The sequence below is a fragment of the Leucoraja erinacea genome, chromosome 13, assembly GCF_028641065.1.
Source record: "Leucoraja erinacea ecotype New England chromosome 13, Leri_hhj_1, whole genome shotgun sequence".
NCBI classification, from domain to species: Eukaryota; Metazoa; Chordata; class Chondrichthyes; order Rajiformes; family Rajidae; genus Leucoraja; species Leucoraja erinaceus.
The window spans coordinates 33,922,815-33,934,142 of NC_073389.1; the positions used below are offsets into that span (position 1 = coordinate 33,922,815).

General features: G+C 45.8%; 1 protein-coding gene and 1 pseudogene across 2 annotated transcripts in view; one reads left to right on the forward strand and one right to left on the reverse strand.

Annotated features, from left to right (window-relative positions):
- LOC129702842 (putative potassium channel regulatory protein) overlaps positions 1-1,389 on the forward strand; it is a 12,925-nt gene extending 11,536 nt beyond the window's left edge. The window contains exon 2 of one of the 2 annotated variants that reach the window (XR_008724449.1): positions 530-665. Coding sequence is in view for 1 of the 2 variants with exons in the window: in XM_055644872.1 (XP_055500847.1) it covers positions 530-782 (253 nt within the window). In the remaining variant the exon portion in view is untranslated. Of the gene's footprint in view, positions 1-529 lie in introns of both variants that reach the window. The other variant, XM_055644872.1, reaches the window with a different exon arrangement.
- Positions 1,390-2,828: 1,439 nt separating this feature from the next.
- On the reverse strand, positions 2,829-10,503 carry LOC129702478 (basic proline-rich protein-like; annotated as a pseudogene).
- Positions 10,504-11,328: the final 825 nt, after the last annotated feature.

Consider the following 11,328-nt stretch of genomic DNA (forward strand, 5'->3'; position numbering starts at 1 on the left):
TATTTAGGAATGCTTAGTGAAATCTGAGATTTAATCAAGGATGGTGGCCTCACTTATCTAAAAAGTGTGGCTGATCTTGATTGAAATAGTAAACGCAGATAAGATTATATCTTAATCCCGACATGCTGCATTTATTTCTAGCGTTTGAATATAATTGTAAGCAAATATAACTTTTTAAAGTTATATTCAAATTAATTTAAACTGTTTTTACATGCTCCTTTATCAAAGGCAGGTGGAGCCCTGATTTATCAACTCGGAGATGAATTCTCTGCATTTTACTGTTACTCAGTAGCTACATGAAATTCGTTTACAGAATTCAATGACTTGACTTTTATGGCTTTGAAGGCATTTTATTGAACATGCGTTATAAAGCTAGCAAGCCAGTAATAACCAGAATTAATAATGAAATATGTTGTCTGTAGGACAATACAGTGTCCTAATATTTCACAGAACTTTTCCTCTGATTTTAATGGATAGATTTAAGAAGTGTGTATTACATTAATTGTGATTATTAAATTATGTATTTCAGATATGTGTCCATTCAACCAGATGAAAGAAAACTTATCAATGGTTCTAATGTCCTTGGATTACTCATAGACACTTTACTGAGAGAAGGATTTTGTCTTGTAAGCACCAGAACAGTCTCCCCCAATGAGAAAATTGAATGCTACACATTTGAACGAAACAGGAGAACTGAGCATCTCAGCATATCCATTGGTCAGGGAGGATTAAGCTCCCCTGGAGTGCATTTTCAAGGTGAAAAGTCACAGACCAGGAGGTAACTCAGTTAAGAACTAATAATGAATTGAAAGATCAGATTTCAGCAAAAGACAATCTTCTTGGTCATGATAAAATAAATGTATTTTGGCTGAGGTGATGTTCAGGAAGTCAATATTAATATGAAGAACTGGAATATGAAGAGCTGTAAATGCTGGAAATCTGAAATAAAAAGAAAATGTTGGAGATATTCTGGAAGACAAGTAGAATATATCAAGAGAGAAACAGATTGATGACAAACTATTGTCCTTGGCAGACACTGAGCATTTTTTATTTCATATGTTGACCTTAGCCATCACCAAGAAGCGTTAGAAATTGGGAAAATCGTGGCTTAATTAGTCAATAAGAGTCTCATTGGTATGGAAGAAATAGATGGTCATATATTTCACTTTCGGCATCTCTGCACAATTCCTCCCTGCTGTGTGGAAAGCAAAGAAAAAACACAATTTTGCTTGAATAATTATAATTTAATGGATTGTAGTATTAACGACAAAGCATTTTTTTTTCCATCTGCGAATACAGCATGCTGAAATCAAACATGGAATGTGTGCAAATCACACAATTTCACTTGTACGATGCCGGAAGAAATTGAATTAAATTGCTCATTCTAAAAACAACTGGCCTAGATATTGAATTATAACTTGACTTTCCCCAGTGCAAAAAATGGATGTTATTAAATGGTTTACTCCTGGGCATCTTACATAGAAAATAGGTGCAGGAGTAGGCCGTTCGAGCCAGCACCACCATTCAATATGATCATGGCTGATCATCCAAAATTAGTACCCCGTTCCTGCTTTTTCCCCATATCCCTCGTTTCATTTAGCTCGAGGAGCTAAATCTAACTCTCTCTTGAAACTATCTGTGTTTCAGAGCAGATAACATCAATAATATAAAACATTATTACTGGCCCTTATAATCATAATTACCATGTCTGGGCGGAGCTATTTTTTTTACAATTTGCTTGATCGAATCTTCCCTTCCATGGAGTTTGCCAGGGGTAAACACTGATAGCTGGGCTTGTCAAACTGTCCCCCTTTGTAAACGGAAAAGAAATGCACAATAGCGTGGCACTGTTTTGGCAAGCACTCTACTATGCCAGACAGTTTCACACTGAGAACTGTCAGGAAAATGAATATCACTGAATATGTTGACTAATTATATTTTTATTGCAGAAATAAGGCAACTCTCAGGATAACAGGCACACAGACAAAAATACATTTGTCATAAATTAAGTCAGAACCTTTCTCTTTGAGCTGGTGGGAAAGGGTTCAATGTATTCTGCCAGTTTCCGTTAGAGATATTGTACCTTGTAGGTATTAATTAAATGGAAGGTTAGCTTTTATTTTGTCATATTATTTTCTTTTATCATATTCTAGTTAGTGATATTCAAACAGCATGCTTTATCTTCAGGCACCCTTTATTTTGGGTTTTCTCTCTTCTATTGAAGGCAAGGGTACCTACTAGGCTGATCTTCCTTGGGTTCCTCAGCTGTCCCCTCCCGTGAGATGTCAATAATGGTGTGCATAAACAAATAGATTGGAGGGAGGTGAACAGACTTAATTCTTAACTGTGTAGGAAGGAGCTGCAGATGCAGGTTTAATCAAAAGATAGACACAACACACTGGAGTAACTCAGTGGTACAGGCAGCATCTCATGAGAGAAGGAATGGGTGACGTTTCAGTTTCAGCCATTATTGAAATCTGCTTTCCAAATGCAGGGAGCACGGGGATCTTGATGGTGTTCACATCATTCAATTTTAAAGGACCAAAGATAGAAGCAGTGAAGGAGGTGATCAATCCATGAATATTCACAAAAATAGTAGAGCGACAGCGTGGCCATATTGGGAATAACCAAACACACATGGAAAATGTCGAGGGATGGGGGCATATCTACATTTTATGCAAACACGGAGAATCACAGATGAGGGTCTGAGACGTCAGCACACAACCGCGTTAAGTTTCAGATGCCAATGGAACCACATTGGAACCGAAAATCCCCATATGGCTCAGATTGTACTGCTGTTGTTAATGCTTCCAGACTAATATGAACACTCAGATTACAAGTGTGTCACCGCTCTCAGAAAACGCAGTCTGCTCCCGGCCGACATCATGCCCCGAGCTCCGACTGGCATACGAGAGTATAGGATTTTTGATGGCCTCCATGGAAGCAGAAACCTGTGCATAAGTAATTACAACATGTGAATGGCCATGCTAGTCAGCAATGGGCTACAACAGTGGGAAGAATGGCTCTGCCTAACCCCCTCAGTGCCACCAGTCATCAACGGGAATACACACAAATGCTGCAGTAACTCAGCAGGTCAGACAACATCTCTGGAGAAAGATCTCGACCCGAAACGTCACCTATTCATTTTCTCCAAAGATGCTGTTGTCCCGCTGAGTTACTGCAGCATTTTGTGTGTATCCCCGTTGATGACTGGTGCTTTCGCCGGCACTGAGGGGGTTAACCGACAGCCACTCCTGGATAAGGCGAAAGTGTAGCTGATGGTCCCCGGCCCGTCGGGAAATGGTTTCCTCTGGTGTTTGAGCAGAGTTGAGCTGAAGTTAGCGCTTCTTCTCCGCCCTGGCTGTAAGCCTGGGGCCGCCATTGCTCGCCTTAAACATATGCCCCATATCGCCAGACCGCACCACATGCCAGGATCCTGGGTAGTGTTGTAAAACAGAGACACTCAGGGATACAAGTATGTAACTTATATAACTATATACAAGTATATAGTTCCCTGAAGGGGATGACACAGGTAATCAGGGTGGTGAAGGCAGCACGTTATAGTTGCACAACATGTTGGTTAGACCACACTTGGAACACTGAACACATTTCTGGATACCATGCTATAGGAAGGACATGTAGCTAGAGACAGTGCAGAAAAGTTTAAGGATGTTGCCTGGACTCTAGGGTTTGAATTAGACTCCTACAGCACGGAAACAGGCCCTTCAGCCTGACTTGTCCATGCTGACCAAGATGCCCTACCTAGGCTAGTTGTAATTGCCCCATATCTTTTTAAACCTTTCCTACCCATGTGCCTGTTCAAATGTCTTTTAAATATTGTTATTGTACCTGGCTCTACAACTTCCTCTGGCGGCTCATTCCATATATCCACAACCGTTTGAGTGAAAGTCATCCCTCAGTTCCTATTAAATATATTCCCTCTCACCTTAAACATATGCCCCATAGTTCTTGATACCACTCCCCTGGGAAAATTACTGTGCTTTCACCCTATTCCCATCAGAATTTTATACACCTCTATAAAATCACCTCTCAGCATCCTACGCTCCAAGAAATAAAGTCCTAACCCTGCCCAATCTCTACCAGTAGCTCAGGCCCTTGACATCTGGCAACATCTCCTTAAATCTTCTCTGCATTCTTTCCTGCTTAATGGCATATGTCCTCAAGTACAGTGACGAAAACTGAACACTCCAAGTACAGCCACTCCAGTGTCTTGTGCAACTGCAACATAATCTCCCAACTTCTATATTCAATTCTGTAACTGATGAAGGCCAAAGTATCAAAAGCCATCTTCACCATTCAACCTACCTCCAATGCCACTTTTCGGGAACATGAATTTTAACTTCTGCTAGATCCCTCTGCTCTACAACACTCCTCAGAGCTCTACTGGTCATTGTGCCCTGCTCACACAAATCCAAATTAAACTGCATTTGCCATTCCTCAGTCCACTTGCCCATCTGATCAAGATTCAGCTAATTCTTGATAACCATCTTCATGTCTACTATACCACCTATTTTAGGTGTCACCTTCAAACTTACAAATCATGCCATGCATATTTTAGAATAAATGAGTTTGTTAACTCCACAGATAAAAAGTTTGGCTTTAAAGCTAAACATGGCACTGACTTATGCATATATGCCCTAAAGGAGATTGCAAACAAATATAGAGGCAAAAACTCTTCAATCCTTATGTGCTTTATTGATGCTTCCAAAGCCTTTGACCGTGTTAATCACAGAAAGCTGTTTGGTAAAATGAGTCAAAGTGGGGTGCCTAAATACATTGTTAGCATTCTGGCCTACTGGTATGCCCACCAGACTATGCAAATAAAATGGGGTAATAGGGTCTCAGCCCCATTTGGGGTTAGCAATGGTGTTAAACAAGGGAGAATTTTGTCCCCAGTCCTTTTTAATCTATATATTGATGATCTGTCAAAACAATTGAAAGCCTGTAACACTGGGTGCGTGATTGGTAATATTTTAGTGAACCATATTATGTATGCAGATGATCTTGTGGTCTTTAGTCCATGTAGTGCTGGTCTCCAGCAGCTCCTTACTATATGTTCTGTGTATGGTGTGGAACATGACATTAAATATAATGCTAGTAAGAGCGCTGTTATGATCTGTAGAACCAAAGAGGATAAATGTCTAAAATTTCCTGATTTTAAATTGTTTGACATTAATCTTAGTGTCTGTAATAAGGTAAAATATCTAGGGCATATTATTACAGAACAAATGACAGATGATGAGGATATTTATAGGCAACGACGCATGCTGTATGTACAGGCGAATATTCTCTTGCGTAAATTTGGTGCGTGTGCAGATGTGGTGAAGATGTTGCTATTTAGAGCATACTGCACACCACTCCACACTGCGCACCCGTGGTCGAACTATGGAAAGACAAGTATGCAGAGACTAAAGGTGGCATATAACGATGCCATGAGAACACTGCTAAGCAAACCTAGATGGTGTAGTGCCAGTAATATGTTTGTGGCTGCAGGAGTCAGTACTTTAGAAGCTATCCTAAGACATCACATGTATAAATTCATTTGCAGGATAAATTACTCTAAAAATGTGATTATTGTGGCCTTGTCAAACATAAGGGTTAGCACTACACGCTACGAATCCCAGCTGTGGAGACACTGGTATCGTTGTAGGACATTGATCATTCTTTTAACCTGGATTTTTAACTTATGTATTGTGTTTAAAAAATATATATAATTTATGATGCTTTTATAAGTGATATACTAAGATAAAATGGTGCAATAGGGTCTCAGCTCCATTTCGGGTTAGCAATGGTGTTAGACAAGGGGGAATTTTGTCCCCAGTCCTTTTTAATCTATATATTGATGATCTGTTTAACCAATTGAAAGCCTGTAACACTGGGTGCGTGATTGGTAATATTTTAGTGAACCATATTATGTATGCAGATGATCTTGTGGTCTTTAGTACTTTATGATATTTAATATGCAATGCATTTTTTAATGTAATGTTGCCCCTTGTCTGGATCTCGAGTCCGTAATAAAGTTTATTATTATTAATATGCTATTTTTTCTTATATTTTTTGTTGATACTATATTAGTCATGAACCAAATAAAATGCTCGTCAACTTTCTTTGAAGGAATTTGAAATTTGACCCCCTTTGTCACATTATTGTGCCAGTATTGTAAAAATACACATATAGTAAATATTTTAATGGCATCGTATGAAACATGTCACAATTACACAAAGCAATTTTGGGCACCGCAGCAGGTTCAATGCACGATAAACTAACTTTTGTTCAATAACATGTTCAAAAGCATCCTGATATTGAAACCACGTGGTAAAACATGTTTATCTTCCACAAAATTATAAAGGATCTCATATAAGCAACAAACTCTCTTTTCAAATGGAGCAAGGACATTTGATTATGGCAATAATTTAAGTTGCCTGCTTAATGTGGATTCAGACATTTGCATTTTATAGCGTTACCACATGTTATCCACCACATCCTGTTTAATAAGAGTTTTGGAAAATTGGCAAATAGGTTACATTTCTCTTCATTATATTTCTGAAATATGAAGGTAGAATTATAATGCAAGCCCTCCAGTCCAATACATCTAATATTCAAAAGCTCACATATTTCTTTTTCCCACCAAAATGGGTCATGTTTCTGGAGGTCTCTGATTTTATGTGCTATGAAATCCAGTAGCGTAAATAGGGGGGGGGAGAAGGGGGGGGGGGGGGAGGGGGGGAGGGGGGGAGAGAGGGGGGGAGGGGGGGGGGGGGGGGGGGGGGGAGAAGGGGGGGGAGGGGGAGAAGGGGGGGGGGGAGGGGGAGAAGGGGGGGGAGGGAGAGAAGGGGGGGAGGGGGAGAAGGGGGGGGGAGGGGGGAAGGGGGGGGGGAGGGGGAGAGGGGGAGGAGGGGGGGGAGGGGGAGAAGGGGGGGGGGGGGGAGAAGGGGGGGGGGAGGGGGGGAGGGGGGGGAGGGGGGGGGGGGGGGGGGGGGAGGAGGGGGGGGGGGGGGGGGGGGGGGGGGGGGGGAGGGGGGGGGGGAGGGGGGGGTGGGGGGGGGGGAGGGGGGGGGGGGGGGGGGGGGGGGGGGGGGGGGGGGGGGGGGGGGGGGGGGAGGGGGAGGGGGGGGGGGGGGAGGGGGAGGGGGGGGGGGGGGGGGGGGGGGGGGGGGGGGGGGGGGGGGGGAGGGGGGGGGAGGGGGGGAGGGGGGGAGGGGGGGGGGGGGGGGGGGGGGGGGGGGGGGGGAGAGGGGGGGGGGGGGGGGGGGGGGGGGGGGGGGGGGGGGGGGGGGGGGGGGGGGGAGGGGGGGGGGGGGGGAGGGGGGAGGGGGGGGGGGGGGGGAAGGGGGGGGGGGGGAGGGGGGGGGGGGGGGGGGGGGGGGGGGGGGGGGGGGGGGGGGGGGGGGGGGGGGGGGGGGGGGGGGGGGGGGGGGGGGGGGGGGGGGGGGGGGGGGGGGGGGGGAAGGGGGGGGGGGGGGGGGGGGGGGGGGGGGGGGGGGGGGGGGGGGGGGGGGGGGGGGGGGGGGGTGGGGGGGGGGGGGAGGAGGGGGGGGGGGAGGGGGAGAAGGGGGGGGGGGGAGGGGAAGGGGGGGGGGGGGGGGGGGGAGGGGGGGGAGGGGGGGGGGGGGGGGGGGGGGGGGGGGGGGGGGGGGGGGGGGAAGGGGGGGGGGAGGGGGAGGAGGGGGGGGGGGGGGGGGGAGGGGGGGGGGGGGGGAGGGGGGGGGGGGGGGGGGGGGGGGGGGGGGGAGGGGGGGGGGAGGGGGGGGGGGGGAGGGGGAGGGGGGGGGGGGAGGGGGGGGGGGGGGGGGGGGGGGGGGGGAGGGAGGGGGGGGGGGAGGGGGGGAGGGGGGGGGGGGGGGGGGGAGAGAAGGGGGGGGGGGGGAGAAGGGGGGGAGGGGGAGAAGGGGGGAAGGGGGGGAGGGGGAGAAGGGGGGGAGGGGGAGAGAAGGGGGGGAGGGGGAGAAGGGGGGAGGGGGAGAAGGGGGGAGGGGGAGAAGGGGGGGAGGGGGAGAAGGGGGGGGGGGGGGGAGAAGGGGGGGGAGGGGAGGGGGGAAGGAGATGGAGGCGGAGGCGGAGGGGGGGGGGGGGGGGGGGAGGGGGAGGGGGGGGGAGGGGGGGGGGGGAGGAGGGGGGGGGGGGGAGGGGGGGGGGGGGGGAGGGGGAGGGGGGGGGGGGGAGGGAGGGAGAGGGGGGGGGGGGGAGGGGGAGGGGGGGGGGGGGGGGGGGGGGGGGGGGGGGGGGGGGGGGGGGGGGGGGGGGGGGGAGAGGGAAGGGAGGTGGAGAGGGCGGGGGGGGGGGCGGGGGAGGAGAGGGGGGAGGGGAGAGAGGGGGGGGAGGGGAGAAGGGGGGGGGAGGGGGAGTAGGAGGAGGGGGGTTGGTAGGGAGGGGGTAACGTTTTCATACTTAGATGTTTATGAAACCTAGGTTTTGGTCTGTGAGTAGATTTTCCAGGCGGCGGGGGCGGGGCTGGAGTAAAGTCATATGTAAATGTGATTCATTGCGATTGGCCATCTGTAAGGGATGGCATTGTGACATCACACAATGGAACATGCTGCAACATCAGGCGCGGGGGGCTGGAGCAAAGGCATAGGTAAATGAGATCCATTGCGATTGTGACATCACACGATGGAACGTTCATCAATGTTCTATGGGTGGAAAGCAGTTGGATTTTTTATTTTTTTTTAACATTTTATGTTTTTTACCAAAAAAGCGGGGAAAGGATAAACCAAATTTTCTAATTTTACAAACATTAAGAGGAGGAAAAACCTATTTTTTGCAAATTTCGGAGGAGATCCACAAACGGCTAAAACGAATATTCACGAAATAGAACCCGTAGGAACCAACATGAGAGTTTTAAATATATATGGATAAGATATCAGAATTAAATTTATGAACAGTATTTGAAATGTAGAAAAATAACTTATTCAAAGTACTGACAGATTTAAGCTTGAACAGACTACTTACCAATTAAATAACTATTACCTTCCCTATTGGATAAGATCATCAATGTTTCCTTTGGAATGTCTGGCACCAGTAGAAGCAGTCAGCCTTGCTCCAGCAGCACAATTAATATTGGGGACCGTCACAAGAATTGAACTCCAATATTTACATGCTGCTAAGGCATAACTGACATCAGAAATGTTGTGTTCCATTTCAATTAACAGTGCACGAAGGAATCCAAAGATTATATTGTAGTGAACTCGATAGATTGTTCTCCCATGTTCATGTGGCAGCACAATATGGCCTGCATCTCCGTACAACTCACAAACCATTATGTGCTGCTAGATCATCACAGGGACCCCACAAAAACTAAACAAAATAAATCTTATTTTATACTCTATATAGAGAATACTCTTATAGAGTTGGAAATGGGATCTATTAAAACATTGTACAATATTACAAATTTAAAGTGAATAAACTATCTCAACAGGTCATAAACATCCAGTTCAATTATAAAAACAAGAAAGTAAAAATAAATATGTAATGCTCAATACATTTTTTAGTGGTTAAATTACTTCACTCATTCATGAGGCCTACATGCATGAGTTTGCAAAATTTCACTGCAATGTGTCACTTTAGATATTATTTAACTTGGGTGAGACTGGTGACTAAAATGAGAGCACATGGTTTTGGGGGTAGGGTGTTGACATGGTGGGGGGGAAGAAAGAGGACGGGGTGGAGGAGATATTAATTTTCATTAATATCTCCAGAAATAAAGCATGAATTTTACAGATACAGCGATTTTGGACTTGAGCGGAAAAATCTATACCGGAATTTGTAAAGTATTTTACCGTTAGCGCGTCGTTTTTTCGAGATGTGATTATGTAAACACACACACACACACACACCCAAGATCAGAGTTTTAATAGATAGTGAGATGGATAGATTGTTTTGCCCCTTTCTTGAAAAAAACCAGCAGTGAACTGAAAGCAAAGGAACCCAGTTTTAAATCCAAAATATCCTTATATTCACATCGATAAAGCAGCGCGATACAATGCAAGGTAAACACAAAATGCTGGAGTAACTCAGCGGGTGAGACAGCCTCACCCGCTGAGTTGCTCCAGCATTTTGTGTCTACCTTCGATTTAAACCAGCATCTGCAGTTCTTTCTTACACATGATGCAATGTAATATCTACACTTTAAAATAAGGGACTGATTTAATCCAAACATCCATAGTTTGCTATTTCACGCTTAGCAAGACTCAATCCAAATTTATGTGGACACAATTTAGAGAAATATTCAAATTAGTACAAAGTTGGAAAATCTACTCACAGACCAAAACAAAACATTGCACTCTTGTGAACCTATCATTTTGCAAAGCAACGTTAAGCTGAGTAAATGCACAAATAAGAGGGATAGAAAGAGGGGCCATATTTATGGGTCTTTCAGCTCAGTCCCATTTTCCTGCACTAACTCCACACCCCTTGATTCTCCTCATATCGAAAGAGTAACTGGTCTGTATTGAACACACTGAGCAACTGAGCCTCCACAGCCATCTTGACTATTGAATTCCAAAGATTTACTACCACCTGGGTGAAGGTCATTTTTATTTCTGAACCGAATAACTAAACAATAATTTTAAAGCTGCTTCAGTTCTAAACCTAGTTTTAAACAGACCACGGGAAATATCAGCTTTGCACCTACATTGTCAAACTCTGAGAATAGTGTACATTTCAATAACATGAACTCTCATTCTAAACTCTAGAACAAAAAGATCCAGTTTGCTTAACCTCTTCTCATATGGCTACCCAGGAATCCATGTGGTGAATTCCTATTGCAAGCATAGTTTTCCTTGCATGAGAACAGGTGCACATAATATGGCAGATGCATCCTATGTAATTGGGATAAGGCACCTCCACTTTCTTGTTAAATCCTCGTAAAAAAAGAGCCCAATATATAATCTGCCTTCCAAAATGCAGCTGAACCTGGATGTTATATTTGGCGATCCGTGTGAAATACTGCCAAGTTTCTCTGAACACCTACATGTTTCAATCTCTCATCATTTACAACTTAATCTGCCTTTATATTTTCTTTATCAAACAGATACACTCGCATTATATTCCATCTGAAAATATTCAGTTCAAGGGTACTCTTGTATTAGCAGTGGAAGGGCATTTTATTTAAAGTTCATTTTACACCATATTGTAAAACCGGTCTTTATTGATAGATGTTAATGATGGACAGATGTTTAAGTGGAAGAGAATCTCAGTGCATCAGTGTACCAGGAAGCCAAAATGATGGTTTATAGTACAGGTTCAATACAAGGGGAGCGGCTTTGTCAGTTGATGCCCAGGTGCAAAGACAAAGATGCAATTGGACTG